Source organism: Carcharodon carcharias, chromosome 17 (genome assembly GCF_017639515.1).
Source record: "Carcharodon carcharias isolate sCarCar2 chromosome 17, sCarCar2.pri, whole genome shotgun sequence".
Taxonomy (NCBI): Eukaryota; Metazoa; Chordata; class Chondrichthyes; order Lamniformes; family Lamnidae; genus Carcharodon; species Carcharodon carcharias.
The window spans coordinates 99,043,964-99,060,286 of record NC_054483.1 but is presented as its reverse complement, the minus strand read 5'-3'; the positions used below and the strand labels follow the sequence as shown (position 1 = coordinate 99,060,286).

Sequence of the window (16,323 nt, the reverse complement as noted above, 5' to 3'; positions counted from 1 at the left end):
TCCCTGCAACTACATTTCAACATCTAATCACTTCCTCAATGATTCCAGGATTCTTCATTCCACTCCTGTGTCCCGGTTCATGTATTGATCACTCTGTCATAGGTAAGAAATATTTCTTGATTTCAGACCTATGTTTACTTTTTCTTCTTGTTCTACTCAATGCGGGATCTGGTTCTGGGGAATAAAGTGGTCAATTGGATCAAGTGTCAGTAGCGAACAATGATCGTAGTATTATAAGGTTTAGGTTAGCCATGGAAAAAGACAAGGAGCAATATAGAGTAAAAATATTTAATTGGAGGACAGCCAATTTCAGTAGGATGACAGCAGGTCTGGTAAATTGGAATCATAGATTGGCAGGTAAAAAAAGGAACAGAACAATGAGCTGCCTTTAAAGAGAAGATGGTTTGGGGACAATTGAGCTACCTAGTGGTAGATAGTGGGGTTCCCCAGCGGTTCGATATTAGGACACTGCTTTTCCTGATCTATATCAATGATCTAGGCTTGAGTGTGCTTGGCACAATTTCCAAACTTGGAAGTACTGTGAACCGTGAGGAGGGCAGTGATAGACTTCAAAAGGATATAGATAGGCTGGTGATATGTGAATGAAATTTAATGCAGAGAAGTGTGAAATGATACTTTTTGATAAGAAGAATAAGAAAAGTCAATATAAAACAAATAATTCTAAAAGGGGCGCAGGAACAATTATATCTGTACAAAGCATTGAAGGTGACAAAACAGGTTGAGAAAGCAAGAAACCATATAGCATCCTGGGCTTTATAAACAGGGCCATAGAATCATGAAAGTTATGGTGGACCTTTATAAAACACTAGTTTGGCCTCACTATTGTGTTCAATTCTAGAGACCATATTATAGGAAGGATGTGAAGGCATTAGAAATGGTGCGGAGAAGATTTACAAGAATGGTTCCAGGGATGAGAGACTTTAGTTACATGGAAAGATTGGCAAAGCTGGGACTGTTCTCCTCGAAGAAGAGAAGATTGAGAAATTTGATAAAGGTGTTCAAAATGATGAGGGGCCTAGACAGGGTTGGTAGAGAAGAGGCAGAGAGAAACTGTTCCCATTGGCAGAAGGGCTGAGAACCAGAGGATACTGATATAGTGTTTTTGACAAGAGAACCAGAGGCAATGTGAAGAAAACATTTTTACGTTGCAAGTGGTTAGGATCTGGAATGCAATGCCTGGGACTGTGGTGCAAGAAGGTTCAATCATGCCTTTAAATGGGAATTGGACAATTATCCGATGAGAAAAGACTTGCAGGGCTTCGAGGAAAAGGGGGTGGGGGGTGGGGCTTGTACCAGCTGAATTGCCCTTGCAGATAGCCAGCATGGATACAATGGGCTGAACAGTCTCCTTCTATGCTGTAGCTATTCTATGATTCTACATTCTAAGTTGGGGAATGTAGTGCAAGAAAAGCTGAGCTCCCTGGATGACGAAAGAGATAAAGAGTAAGATGAAGCAGAAAAATGGGGGTGTTTGACAGAGGTCATGTTAACAATACAATTGAGAATCAGACTGGATATAGAAAGTTCAGAGAGGAAGTGAAAAAGGAAATAAGAGGGGCAGAGAGAGGATGAGATGAGACTGGCGGCTAACTTAAAAAGGGAACTCAAAGGTCTTCTTATAAACAGTAAAAGGACGGTCTGAGGCTAGGTCGAATGGCGGCAGAGGGCATGGTTGAGGTACTAAATGAGTATTCTGCATCTGTCTTTACCAAGGAAGATGATGCTGCAGAAGTCAGTGAACAGGAAGGCAGACAATTGATAAAAAGGAGGTATCAGAAAGGCTGACTGTACTTAAAAGTTGATAATTACAGAATCACAGAATGATTATAGCATAAAAGGACGTCATTTGGCATGTCGTGTTTGCATTAGCTCTCTAAAGGAGTAATTTACCTCATGCAACTCCCTGGCTTTCTTCGCATTGCCCTGCAAATATTTCCTTTTCAGATAAAAACCCAATTCCCTCTTGAATACCTTGTTTGACTTGCAAAAGGTTTTTGATGAAGAGCCACATAATTGGCTTGTCAGCAAAGTTAAAGCACATGGAATAAAAGGGACAGTGGCAGAATGGATACAAAGCTGGGTGAGTGACAGGAAACAGTAATGGTGAATAACTGTTTATCGAACTAGGAGAAGGTATACAGTAGGGCTTCCCAAGGGTATATATGAGGATCCCTGCTTTTCATGATATATATATATATTAATGACCAAGATTTGGGTGTACAGGGCACAATTCAAAATTTGCAGCTGACATAAAACTTGGAAGTATTGTGAACTGTGAGGAGGGTGATAAACTTCAAAAGGACATAGCCAAGCAGGTGGAATGGACAGACACATGACAGGTGAAACTTAATGCAGAGAATACAAAAGGAAAGAAGTTAAGTTAAACTTTTATAAAATAGCAGTTCACTCTCAACTGGAGTATTATGTCCAATTCAGGGCCCTTTACCTTAGGAAACATGTGAAGGTTTTCGAGACGGTGAAGAAAATATTTATAGGAATGGTTCCAGTGATGACGGACTTCAAGGAAAAGAAGATTGAGAGGAGGTTTGATAGAGGTGTTCCAAATCATGAAGGGTCTGAACAAAGTACATCAGGAGAAACTGTTCTCATTGGTGGAAGGGTCGAGAACCAGAGGACCCAATTTAAGGTCAATGGCAAGAGGATCAAGGGCAATGTTGAAAAATGTTTTACAGAGTGAGTGGTTGGGATCTGGAATGCACTGCCTGAAAATGCAGGTTCAATCATGGCTTTCAAAAGGGAATTGGATAAGAAACAGAAAAAACTTGCAGGGCTACAGGGAAATGGCTAGGGAGCAAGACCAGACGGGATGCTCTTTATGAGAGCCAGCAAAGGTACAACTGACCTCTCTTTGTGTTGTAACCATTCTATGATTCTACAATTGTGTGTGCAATCTGACCAGTACTGGACCTAGTGCTAAAAGTAGAGTCAGACAGACCTGTAGAGCTTCATGATCATTCACTTGCAGCACTCTGTGATAAATACCACCCATACCTGGGAATTTATTTGAACCCATTTACCAGTCGAACTTTTCCATCTCATTTATAGCAAAGTCAAAGTCTAAATTATCTTTTAGCTCCATTGTTTATACTACGAATCATACAGAATATTTACTATTTAGTGTTCAGCATCAAATTCAAGCCGGTTTGCATCTCATGTTCTCACTGAATACCCAGTCTTACATTTCTCACTCCTGTGCTGCCCACACTCGCTATCCACGATTCCAACTTGTCTGTTCCATTCACAGGTACAATACTCTTCTCATTTACTCTAATTCCCACTAGGTCTTTCCTACTTAAATGTAACAGCACAGAATCCCAATAAAGCCCTCCCCATTAATTACTACTGCAGAGATTTCCAATACAATTCTCCCCACGGGACCCTATTGTACAGAGTCCCAACATCGCCCTTCTGATTTGATTCCTAGGTGCTTGGTTCTCGTGATACATTTTCATTCTTTCCCACTGCATAGAATTTCATTCGATATTCCATGAAGTGAGGGGCCCAGCACTAACCCGTATGCTGCTGTGAGTGACGCTGCTTCGAATGTGCCTCAAGGTCTGGTGATGTTCTAAGATCTTGTCTCCACAGATGATGTCTACCTGTCAATTAGACAAAATATGACCTGTGATTAAACATTTACTAACTGAATGTAAACTTGAAAAGAGACAGTCCCAGGTGCAATGTCTTTGTTTTCAAGAAAATGCTGAGCTCCCTCCCCTACCCCAACTGATCCTCTGCACCGCACTTGGAACCAGACATCCCTCAACCCTCCGCAAAACTATCAATTCTCCGCCTGCTCATCTACAAAGCTGCAGACTAACACCCCTCTCCCACAGTCGAGTCCCACACTGTGACCAGACTCAAGTATTGCTAATGGCTGTTAGAACTCAGATTAAACCTGCTGATCTTTTCTTCTCTGTACACATTACATGTCAATTCTTATTTACATGTCCCTGAATGTTCACTCAGAATAATATTCCTGCTCTATATTCCACTGGGAAATCTGCAGCTGATTGTCAGGACCAGCAGAATTCAGGGCTGCAGTCAGAGGACATTATTCAAGCAGTAACTTCATTCTTGCAACTTCAAACTGCATGTTCAGTCATATCTTCTTAGGCAGTCCCTTGGGATAGAGTATGACTTGCTTCCACTACAGTTTGATGGATTCTCAGATGGCTGATAAGTCCAATGCATGATCTACAGACTCTGCCACATGTAGGACAGGTGGTGCTTGAAGGGTTGGGTACAGAAGGTGTTGGAAGATTTGGGTGCTCTCTCTGGCTTCGCCTCCTAGTGTTCCCAGTGAAGTCTTGCAATGTGTTTGGTGCATTCCTGAAAGAACCTTCTCCATTTTGGTTGGTCACAAGCCAGGGACTCACGTGAGTCAGTGGAGATGCTTTAAGGATATCCCTAAACTGTTTCCAGTGTCCACCTGGGAGTCTCCTGCCACAGCTGAGTTCTGAGTAGAGCAGGTGCTTTGGTAGTCTGGTGTCAGGCATACGAACAACATGAATTACCTGGAAAAACTCAGCAGGTCTGGCAGCATCGGCGGAGAAGAAAAGAGTTGATGTTTCGAGTCCTCATGACCCTTCAAAAGGATTTCCAGCATCCGCAGTTTTTTTGTTTTTATACGAACAACATGTCCTGCCCAGCGGAACTGGTTTTGAGTGATTAGCGTTTCAATGCCGGGCATGCTGACTTGGGAGAGGATCTTGCCGTTCGACTGCCTTTTTTGCCACTGGATTTGGAGGATCTTGCAAAGGAACTGCTGTCAGCCTACAGCAGGCACCTCAAAGCACTGGAGAAGTCAGTCACATACACGTTTTGCTAAAGCTGCATGGTGCTCTGGTCAGATCACACTGTGGGCACTTAATCCCTTTCCAGTCACTGGGACAGCTGGGAAATGATGCAAAGAGAAGCAGAAGGGAGACTGGGCTACAAGGCTAGGTGGCAAATTGCGGGCTTTTAAGTCTTGAAAGAAAGAAAATGTTTGGATATGGAAGAGAAATCAGAAAGATAAACCTGGAGCATTTCAAATTGAATGGAGGAAGAATGAGGAAACAGTTCAAAAATTGAAAGGTGACTTAGGGCTGATGTTACTTCACAAAAAAAGGGGGAACATGTGGAAACAATACCTCAGTGGGATAACTGAACCATTCAGGCTATCAGCGGGAGCTATAGATGTTATTTGGAAGGATGGAGCTGGGATGGGCCCAATGGCCTTCCACACTCAGCCAATTGTGATTTATTTTTATAACTTTCAGTCCAGTTCCCAGCATGGCCCACCCTCACCATGTTTTACTCTCCATCTCTTTCCGGGTTTCATTACAAAACAAACTTATTATTAAGCTACTCCATAGAGCCCTGCTTGACAACATCTCTGAGTAAAGAGCAGCGGGTGCATTTGGACTCAGAGTCTCAAAGTTCCCTCGAGGGGCCTTCATCATGTGCCACTGTCAGTCACGGAGTCTGTGTCATGCGATTTGAAGAGACTCATTCTGACACTACAGCAACTAACCAGGAGGCCCTGACATATCACTCTGGCTCCTATTGTGGGGAACAATATGGCAGCAAACAGTAGCTCACACAGAAATAAAATAAATTCACAAAGGTACTAACAGGGAAATATAAACTCAGCCTTGTACTAACACCAATATTCACACCTGCAGCAGTACCCATTCAGGCACCAACTACTGGACCCACAGCAACCTAAGTTCCTGCAACTGCACTTATGCCCATGCCAACATGAGCTGTACCCACATCAGTACCCATTCCTGCAAGTATACAAACACTAATACTTGCATCCATACCAGTGTAAGTAATTGTACTGCAACTATACCTAAATTCTTACCCATTCTTGGATCCATATCCATACCTTCATGACTACCTGCATTCATACCTTTACTAGTACCTATAACTGACCCTTACCCATAACTGTACTTGTATCCATTCTTGTAGCATGGCATACCTGTACAATATCTAATAAGTGAAGTGAAAAACACGTGGTTCAGAGACAGCAGAGATATAATTGTAAACCAAGCACGGCTTTGTAAAAAAAATCTAAATGCCAAGACAAGTCAATGGAGCAGATTCATTAGTAACTTTCATATACTTGAAAAGAAAAAAATTGAAGGGAAATAGGGAAGAAGCAGGGGAATGAGATGAATTAAGACAATTCAGCAAAAGAGCCATCATAGGCACAATAAGAACATTAGAAATAGGAGTAGGCCATTCAACTCTTCGAGCCCACACCGCCTTTCAATGAGATCATGGCTGACCACTACTTCAATACCATTTTCCTGCACTATCCCTGTATCCCTTGATGTTTTTAAATATGTAGAAATCTATCGACCTGTCTTGAACATAACGGCTAAAGCTCCACAGCCCTCTGGGATAGAGAATTCCAAAGATTCAGCACCCTCTGAGTGAAGAAATTCCTCCTCATCTCAGTCCTAAATGGCCCACTCCTTATTCTGAGACTGTGCCCCCTAGACTCCCCCACCCCATCCAGGGGGAAACATCCTTTCTGCATCTACCTTGTTGAGCCCTGTAAGAATTTTGTTTGTTTGTAAGAATTTTGTATGTTTGAAAGAGATCACCTCTCATTCTTCTAAACTCCAGAGAATAAAGAATCAGTCTATTTAATCAAGGCAGCATTTGACCGAGTGTGGCATCAAGGAGCCCTAGTAAAACTGGAGTCAATGGGAATCAGGGGGAAAATTCCCTGCTAGTTGGAGTCATACCTAGCACAAAGGTGGTTGCGGTTGTTGGAAGTCTGTCATCTCAGCTCCAGGATATCACTGCAGGAGTTCCTCAGGGTAGTGTCCTAGGACCAACCATCTTCAGCTGCTTCATCAATGACCTTCCTTCCATCATAAGGTCAGAACTGGGGATGTTCGTTGATGATTGCACAATGTTCAACACCATTCATGACTCCTCAGATACTGAAGCAGTCCATGTCCAAATGCAGCAAGGCCTGGACAATATTCAGGCTTGGGCTGACAAGTGGCAAGTAACATTCACACCACACAAGTGTCAGGCAATGACCATCTCCAACAAGACAGAATCCAATCATTGCCCCATGATTTTCAATGGCATTACCATTACTGAATCCCCCATGATAACATCTGGGGGGGGTTACCATTGACCAGAAACTGAACTGAACTAGCCATATAAATACTATGGCTACAAGAGTAGGTCAGAGGCTAGGAATCGTGCAACGAGTAACTCACCTCCTGGCTCTTCAAAGCCTGTCCACCATCTACAAGGCACAAGTCAGGAATATGATGGAATAATCCCCACTTGCCTGGATGAGTGCAGCTCCTACAACACAAGAAGCTGGACACCGTCCAGGACAAAGCAGTCTGCTTGATTGGGACCACATCCACAAACATTCACTCTTTCCACTACCGATGCACAGTAGCAGCAGTGTGCACCATCTACAAGATGCACTGCAGGAATTCACCAAGGCTCCTTAGACAGTGCCTTCCAAACCCACAACCACTACCAGCTAGAAGGACAAGGGCAGCAGATAAATGGGAACATCACCACCTGGAAGTTCCCCTCCAAGTCACTCACCATCCTGACTTGGAAATATATCGCCGTTCCTTCACTGTCGCTGGGTCAAAATCCTGGAACTCCCTTCCTAACAGCACTGAGAGTATACTTACACCACATAAACTGCAGCGGTTCAAGGCGGCAGTTCACCACTAACTTCTCAAGGGCAACTAGGGATGGAAAATAAATGCTGGCGCAGAAAGCAAAGCCCACATCCTGTGAATGAATAAAAAAAAAAAATCTTTTCTGATAGGATAATCCCTCCATCCCAGGAATTAATCTAATGAACCTTTGTCCCATTCTCCCTACAGCAAGTATATCTTTCCTTAGGTAAGGAAACCAAAACTGCACACACATCTCCAGGTGTGATTTCACCAAGGCTCTATATAATTGCAGTAAGACATCTTTACTCCTATAAACAAATCCTATTGTAATGAAGGCCAACATACAATTTGCCTTCTAAATTTCTTGCTGTACCTGCATGTTAGCTTTCGGTGACTCATGAACAAAGACACCCAAGTCCCTTTGAAGTTTAACACTTCCCAGCCTCTCACCATTTAAGAAATTTTGTTTTTCCTACCAAAGTGGATAACCCCACATTTCTCCACTTTGTGTTGCATCTGTCAAATTTTTGCCCACTCGCTTAGCCTCTCCTAATTCCCGTGAAGCGTCTTTGCATCGTCCTCACAACTCACACTTCCACCTTGTTTTGTGTCATCTTCAAACTGGAAATATTACATTTGGTTCCCATATCCAAATCATTTATATAGATTGTAAATAGCTGGGGCCAAGCAATGATCCTTGCGGTAACCCACTAATCACAGATTGAGACCTGAAAATGACCTATTTTATTCATACTTTTCTGTCCGTTAACCAGTCCCAGTTAACTAAATTTTCCCCAATCCCATATCTCCAAGAGGCCAAATGGCCTCCTTCTAAACGGTATGATTCTAAAATTCTGGCAATCAATATTAGTTACAGTGCATGCCCAACACAGGACCCCAACTGTTCATAGATGAATAATTTATATTTTAGCACATGTACGAGACACCATTGAAAATATTACAGTTCCTAAGGCAAGTTGTGCCAAATCTGTTCTCTTCCAATTAGCAGAGAATCGGAATCCAAGCCATTGGATTTACATAATGAAATTATCCAATCACAAAACAGAAATTCATCCATGGAAACGGCCTAACAAGCACAACTAATACAGGGTACGCAGCCCACCATCACAGGATAAGCAGCCCTCCATCACAGGGCCACTGCTGAGCTTCCCAGTGCCCTATTAGCTTAGCACTTCAGGACTCCCACATTTAGAGCAGTCTTAAATCAGTAAGTCTGTGGTGGAATTATGTCTGTCATTCTGATTACAGTTTGTTCTCTTTGTGAAATATGCAAATGTAAGGAGATCTTGTGGTGCAGTGGGTGGCTGCCTGGTACCACTACCAGACTTGATGGCCAAGGAAGGGGCATTGCTAACACGGCAAAACAGATTGAATTTCAATGTAAATCCTATGAATATTTGTGAATCACGGCTGACAAATGCAGGGGGAGATTCCTGGTGAGCCACGTGTTGGAAATAATTTGGAGACTCTACCATCACTATTGATTTCTCCAGACTATGCCATGTATGTATCCTCAGCCTTGGCTGCCAGTTGACTGCATGGCCAGTGTGAATCTGACTAGCAGCATCAGCACTGGGTTTGATCCCAGTTCGATGGGGTGTATTCATGAACTGTCTCCTTTCCCTACTGGTGATGTAGATCGTGGCATTGCAGATCACCCCTACATTTGGGCATAGAACTCAAGATGATGGAGTTGTGGGGACACCATTCTCTATTACACTGTATATTCATTTCTCACTTTTTGCAATAAAAACTACTCTGAACAGCAAGTGATTTTCAAAGTCAATTCCATTCTCTCCAATCTTCTCCTGTAGGTGCAGGTCCTCATACAGCAGTTCTCTGGCACCTTTCTCAAATGGATGTTCTTCATTATTGGATTTGTCGCAGATTATTGGATTAAGGTAGGCATGTCACCAAGCCTGAACACGGCCGTAACCCCTCACTTTCCTGTAGGCCTGGCTGGCAAGTGGGAGACTTGGCTAATGTCCCACTCCTCACCAGCAGCTAATGAAGCCAGTTTAGCACTTTCACCACAGTTGAGATCACCCAAATCACCACTGCTGAGGATCGAAACCGAGGCTTTCTGGTCATTGCTTTCCAGCTAAGTTGCGGCCGAGAACAGAGTAGAACAACACAGATTCTGTACACAGCTCAGCCACATCGCACAACATTAAAAATCATTCAACTCAATTCAGGACAACTAATAATTATTAATGGCAATCACCTCATTTAGTTCAAGTACTGAGTTTTGAAAGAACAAACATATGACTATACAGGACAGCTCAGAAAACTGATGAATGATTTATGTAAGCAAATGCAGCAGTTGACTTGCATATAGCCATAAGATGGCACCGCTGACAGTACAGCACTCTGATGATACTGCACATAAATGTCAAGGCTAGATTAAAGTTATTGTGAAGGGAACTGAAAACTGTGGAATTGTCAACTCTTGGTCTTATGTAGAGGGAAGGTCATTGATGAGGCAGCTGCAGATGGCTGAGCGGTGGGTGTTTCACTGAAGAATTCCTGCAGTGATATCCTGGGGCCAAATTAACTGGACTGAGATAGCACAACCATTTCCCTTGTGCCAGGTATGACTCCAGCTAATGAAGAGCTTGCCTTTTGACTCCGGGTGTTCTCAGATTTTTTAGGAATCCTTGGTGTCATACTTGATCAAATGCTGCTTTGATGCCAAAGCCAGTCATTCTCACCTCGTCTCTGGCAGTCACTACTGGATCAAAGCTGTGGTGGGATCTGAAGGCAAATTATTCTAGTGGAAGCCAAACAAAGTATCAGTGAGAAAACTGTCGGTCGCTAGGTGTTGCTTGTTGACTCCTTCCATCACTTGACTGATGATTGGAAGGAGCTTCGATGGGTGGCAACTGGTTGGGTTCATTTTATCCTGGTCAATCTTCCATGTTGTTGGATAGATATCAGTGTCAGGAGCACTGGTGAGAGCTTGACAAAGGTGGCGGCAAGGGAACGGTGTGCTTTAGCCAGTCCACAGGTTGTTAATTCAGGGACTGTTCGTTCAGTACCTAGCTAACATTCTAATATTTCAGAACTCATTCTATCATGTTGTTGATTTGCAGCTTTTCACGTGTTAAGCGATAATTCTTTTTATCTTCGCCACACTGGCTGCTGCTTGGGTCTCTTGGGCCTTTAACCTTCAGATGTGTGATTTGTGCAAATAATTGCGAAGCAGCACAACCAGCAGATGAGGCAGCACTTAATCACTGAGGAAGATCGAAAGCTAATTATAAAACCTGCGCGTGTTTACTGGAAAGGCTGCAAATGGCACCTGGAGATTAGGTGGAGAGCCATTGAATAAATATAGATGCTGCAATAGATGAAGCAACTACCTCAATTGCAGAGAGTCTAGGCCTATAAATAATCCAGAGGGAGAGAGAGAGAATGGATAAATAAAAGGAGAAGGGAAAGAAATGGGAAATAAACAGCAAGAAAGAAATGGGAAAAAAACAGCAAGACGGCAGAAGGAAAAATGGGAAAAAAAAGAAAGGAGAGAATGAGAAAGAAAATGGAAAAGAACTGACAGAATTAAACAAGAGAGAGAAAATAAGAAAGAGCAAAAAGGCCATAGAGACAGAAAGGGAGAGAAGGAGGGAGAGTACAGTGAAATAAAAGGAGAGAAAAAAGGGGGGGAAAAAAGAGAAAAAAAGACAACAGAGAAAGTCAAAAGAGTGAAAGAAAGTATGAAATAAATAAAAAGCAATGAAAGGAAATGTGAGAAAATGGAGGAAGAGAAAGAGAACCAGAGAAGGACATAAAATAAACATTGCCCCTACAACGACAAAACCAAACACCAAACTTGCAAAAATTATTCAAAGTCAATCCCTAAAGGATAAATACCAACAAGTAAATTCTTCCTGGAGAATGTTCACATTCTTTATTTATAAACTGGTGTGTGTGTGTCTGCAGATCCTGGGTCCTGAATAAGTTCATGCCCTTGGCAGCCCCCTCCTCCTCCCACTTCTTCCCAGGAGATCCATCTGTCTCGTGTTTAATTACATAAAATCAATTCAAAGTGGAGTAACTCGCTTTTCTTGATTAGTTTCCAGAGCTGCTCCTACACCAAGTTTTATACAGCCCAAAGAGACAGCACTGGGCGAAAACACAGCACCTGTCCCCTCACTGTAACATAGTGATAGAGAGACAGCACTGGGGTAAATCACAGCACCTGCTTGTAACATACAGTGACAGAGAGATTTGATATAAAAATGGGAGCAGGAATAGACTATTCAGTCTTTCAAGCCCGCTCTGCCATTCAATGAGGTCATGGCTGACCACTACTACAACCCCATTTTCCTGCACTATTCCCGTATCCCTTGATGTTTTTAATGTATAAAAATATATCAATCTCAGTCTTGAACATACTCAATGACGGAGCTTCCACAGCCCTCTGGGATAGAGAATTCCAAAGATTCACCACCCTCTGAGTGAAGAAATTCCCCCTCATCTCGGTCCTAAATGGTCTACCCCTTATTCTGAGACTGTGTTCCCTGCTTCTAGACTTACCAGCCAAGGGAAACATCTTTCCTGCATCTCCCCTGTCGAGCCCTGTAAGAATTCTGTAGGTTTAAATGAGGTCACCTCTCATTCTTCTCAACTCCAGGGAACAAAGGCCCAGCGTATTTAACAATTTCTCATAGGAGAATCCATCCATCCCAGGAATTAATTTAATGTTTGCTGCACACCCTCTGTGGTAAGTACATCTTTCCTTAGGTAAGGAGACCAAAACTGCACACAATACGCCAGATGTAGTCTCGCCAAGGCTCTATATAATTGCAGTAAGACATCTTCATTCCTAAATTCAAATCCTCTTGTAATAAAGACCAACACACCATTTGCCTTCTTAATTTCTTGCTGCACCTTCATGTTAGCTTTCAGTGATGCATGAACTAGGATACCCAGGTCCCTTTGAAGTTCAACACTTCCAAGCCTCCCACCATTTAAGAAATACTCTGTATGTTTGTTCTTCCTACCAAAGTGGGTAATCTCACATTTCTCCACATTGTATTCCATCTGCTAAATGTTTGCCCACTCACTTAGCCTCTCCAAATCCCCTTGAAGCATCTTTGCATCCTCCTCATAACTCACACTACCACCTAGTTTTGTGTCATCAGTGAACTTGGAAAAGTTACATTTGGTTCCCACATCCAAATCATTGAAATAGATTGTGAAGAGCTGGGACCCAAGCTCTGATCCTTGTAGTACCCCACTAGTCACAGCCTGAGACCTGAAAATGATCTATATATCTCTGCTCTTTGTTTTCTGTCCGTTATTCAGTTCCTAATCCATGCCAGTATATTTCCCCCCACCGAACCCATGTGTTCTAATTTTGTTTACTAACTTCTTGAGTGGGACCTTATCAAAAGTTTTCTGAAAATCTAAATATACCACATCCACTGATTCCCCCTTATCTATTCTGCTACATATATCCTCAAAAAACTCCAACATGTTTGATAAATATGATTTCCCTTTTATAAATCCATGTTGACTCTGCCCAGTTCTACCATTATTTTTTACGTCTCCTGTTATGACATCCTTTATTATAGATTCGAACATTTTCCCAACTACTGATGTCAAGCTAATAGGTCTGTGGTTCCCCGTTTTCTCTCCACTCCTTTCTTAAATAGTGGAGTTACATTTACCACCTTCCAATCTGTAGGAACCATTCCAGATCAGTAAGGGGCACGCAAGGAGGTAGGTGGTTACGCCCGAGTGAGATGGAGACCAAGTGAGTAGCGAATTAGGTTCGCATGGAAATTTGGTGCACAGGGGAAAGAGGGTGGTATACATAATAATAAGTTAATTAAGTGAGTAATTAAATTAACTAAATAACATAAGTAACAATGGCACGACAGGTGTTATGTTGCAGCTGTGGAATGTGGGTACTTTTGGACGACAAGACTCAGAATCATTGAGCTGGAGGCTGGGCTCCAGACTCTGCAACACATCAGGGAGTGGGAAAGCTACCTGGATGCTTTGTACCAGGAGGCAGTCACACCACTTAGGGTAGGGTCTTCTGATTCGGTCAGTGGTCAGGAACAGAGGGTGTGACTGCAAATGAGGCAGGTAAGGGGACCCAGAGTGCAGGAGAGTGAGCCTCTGCAATTATCCAATAGGTCTGAGATTCTCTCAGCTTGTTTGGATGAGAGCACGGGCTACAGGCTGGATGATCAAACTGACCATGTGCAAGTGGTGTGAGCAAAATAGAACTTGGTGGTAATAGGGGACAGTATAGTGAGGGGGATAGACACTGTTCTCTGGAGCAAAGAGCAAGAGTCCAGATGGCTGTGTTGCCTGCCCGGTTTCAGGGTTTGAGACATCTGCTCAGGGATGGAGAGGAACTTGCAGTGGGAGGGGGAGGATCCAGTTGTTGTGGCCCATGTAGATACCAACAACATAGACAGAACTAGGGAAGAGGTTCTGCAGAGAGAGTATGAGGAGCTAGGCACTAAATTGAAAAGTAGAACCTCAAAAGTTACAATCTCTGGATTATTACCTGAGCCACATGCAAATTGGCATAGAGTACATAAAATTGGAGAGATGAATACATGGCTCAAAGACTGATGTGGGAGAAGTGGGTTCTGGTTTGTGGGGCACCAGCATGAATGCTGGGAAAAGCAGGGGCTGTACCATTGGGACAGTCTACACCTGAACCAGGCTGGGACCAGTGTTCTTGCGAACTGTGTAACTTGGAAAGTAGAAAGGGTTTTAAACTAAATAGCAGGGGCAAGTGATCAAATGTGGAAAGGTCTGGGGAAGTGATGACATAGTGGTATTGTCACTGGTCTAGTAATCCAGAAACTCAGGGTAATGCTCTGGGTCTTGGGTTCGAATCCCGCCACAGCAGACGGTGGAATTTGAACTCAATAAGAATCTGGAGTTAAAAGTCTAATGATAACCAGGAAACTATTGTTGAATGTTGTCAAAAAAACCAATCTGGTCCACTAATGTCCTTTAGGGAAGGAAATCTGTTGTCCTTACCTGGTCTGGCCGACATGTGGCTCCAGACCACAGCAATATGGTTGACTCTTAAAATGCCCTCTGAGCAGGGGCAATTAGGGATGGGTAATAAATGCTGGCCTAGCCAGCGACACCCACATCCCATGAATGAATTAAAAAAAAATCAAAGAGTAGAGACAAAATAAGAGGGGAAAACAACTTTAGATCTTGACCTCCCTCCTCCATCCCCACCCCCTTTCTGTTTCTTCCCCCTTCCTTTTGTTTTTTCCAATAATTTATATAGATTTTTCTTTTCCAACCTATTTCCATTATTTTTAAATCTTTTATGCCCCCCCACCCCCACTAGAGCCAAACCTTGAGTGCCCTACCATCCATTAATTAGCACATTCGTTTAGATAATATCACCAACTTCAATACCTCTGTGTTCTTTTGTCTGTGACATCTTTTGATTATCTGCTCCTATCACTGCTTGCTTGTCCCTACAACGCCACCGCCTCCCCCCCACCTTAAACCAGCTTATATTTCACCCCTCTCCTTGGATTCACCCAGTTCTGCTGAAGGGTCATGAGGACTCGAAACGTCAACTCTTTTCTTCTTTGCCAATGCTGCCAGACCTGCTGAGTTTTTCCAGGTAATTCTGTTTTTGAGTTAATGTGCGTGTTGACCCAGAAGATGTGGGTTCAGTCCTCAATGAATACTTTGCGTCAGTCTTCACAATGGAAAAGGACAAAGCAGGTACAGGCATCAGGGTGGAGCACTGTGAAATATTAAAGGAAATTAACAGAGACAGACGAGGTACTAGCAGGTTTAGCAGCATTAAAGGTGGATAAATTGGCAGTCCCAGATGAGATGTATCTCAGGCTGTTGAGGGAGGCAAGGGAAGAAATATCAGGGGCCCTGGAGGTAATTTTCAAATCCCTTCTGGTCACAGGTGAGGTACCAAAGGACTGGAGGACTGCTAACGTTGTCCCATTATTAAAAAAGGGAGGAAGGGATAGACTAGGAAATTACAGGCCAGTCAACCTAACCTCGGTGGTGGGGAAATTACTAGAAAGAATTCTGAGGGAGAGAATATATCTAATCAGGAATAGTCGGCATGGATTTGTTAAGGGAAGGTCATGTATGATTTGATTGAATTTTTTGAAGAGGTAACTAGGGGTGTTGATGAGGGTAATGTGTTTGATGTGGTCTACATGGACTTTAGCAAGGCTTTTGATAAGGTCCCTCATGGCAGATTGGTCAAGAAAGTAAGAGCCCATGGGATCCAAGGCAAAATGGCATGTTGGATCCAAAATTGGCTGAGAGGCAGAGGGTGATGGTAGGAGGATGCTTCTGTGTCTGCAAGTCTGTTTCCAGTGGGGTTCTGCATGGCTCAGTGCTCCCCTTTATTAGCCAAGGCATAGAGTACAAGAGCAGGGAGGTTATGCTGGAACTGTATAAAATGCTGGTTAGACCACAACTGGTGTACTGTGTACAGTTCTGGTCACCACAATATAGGAAGGATGCGGTTGCACTGGAGAGGGTGCAGAGGAGATTTACCAGGATGCTGCCTGGACTGGAGAGTCTGAGCTATGAGGAAAGATTGGATAGGCTGGAGTTGTTTTCCTTG

General features: G+C 43.1%; 1 protein-coding gene across 5 annotated transcripts in view; it reads right to left on the bottom strand.

Moving 5' to 3' along the window:
* The window catches only part of pcgf6 (polycomb group ring finger 6), a 102,493-nt gene that overhangs the window by 35,058 nt on the left and 51,112 nt on the right, over positions 1-16,323 (bottom strand). For 3 of the 5 annotated variants that reach the window (XM_041209817.1, XM_041209816.1, XM_041209815.1), the window contains exon 9: positions 3,555-3,641. The exons of the other annotated variants lie outside the window; for them this stretch is intronic. In XM_041209817.1, the coding sequence (XP_041065751.1) occupies positions 3,555-3,641 (87 nt within the window). The remainder of the gene's footprint in view (positions 1-3,554; positions 3,642-16,323) is intronic. 5 annotated transcript variants of the gene reach the window in all.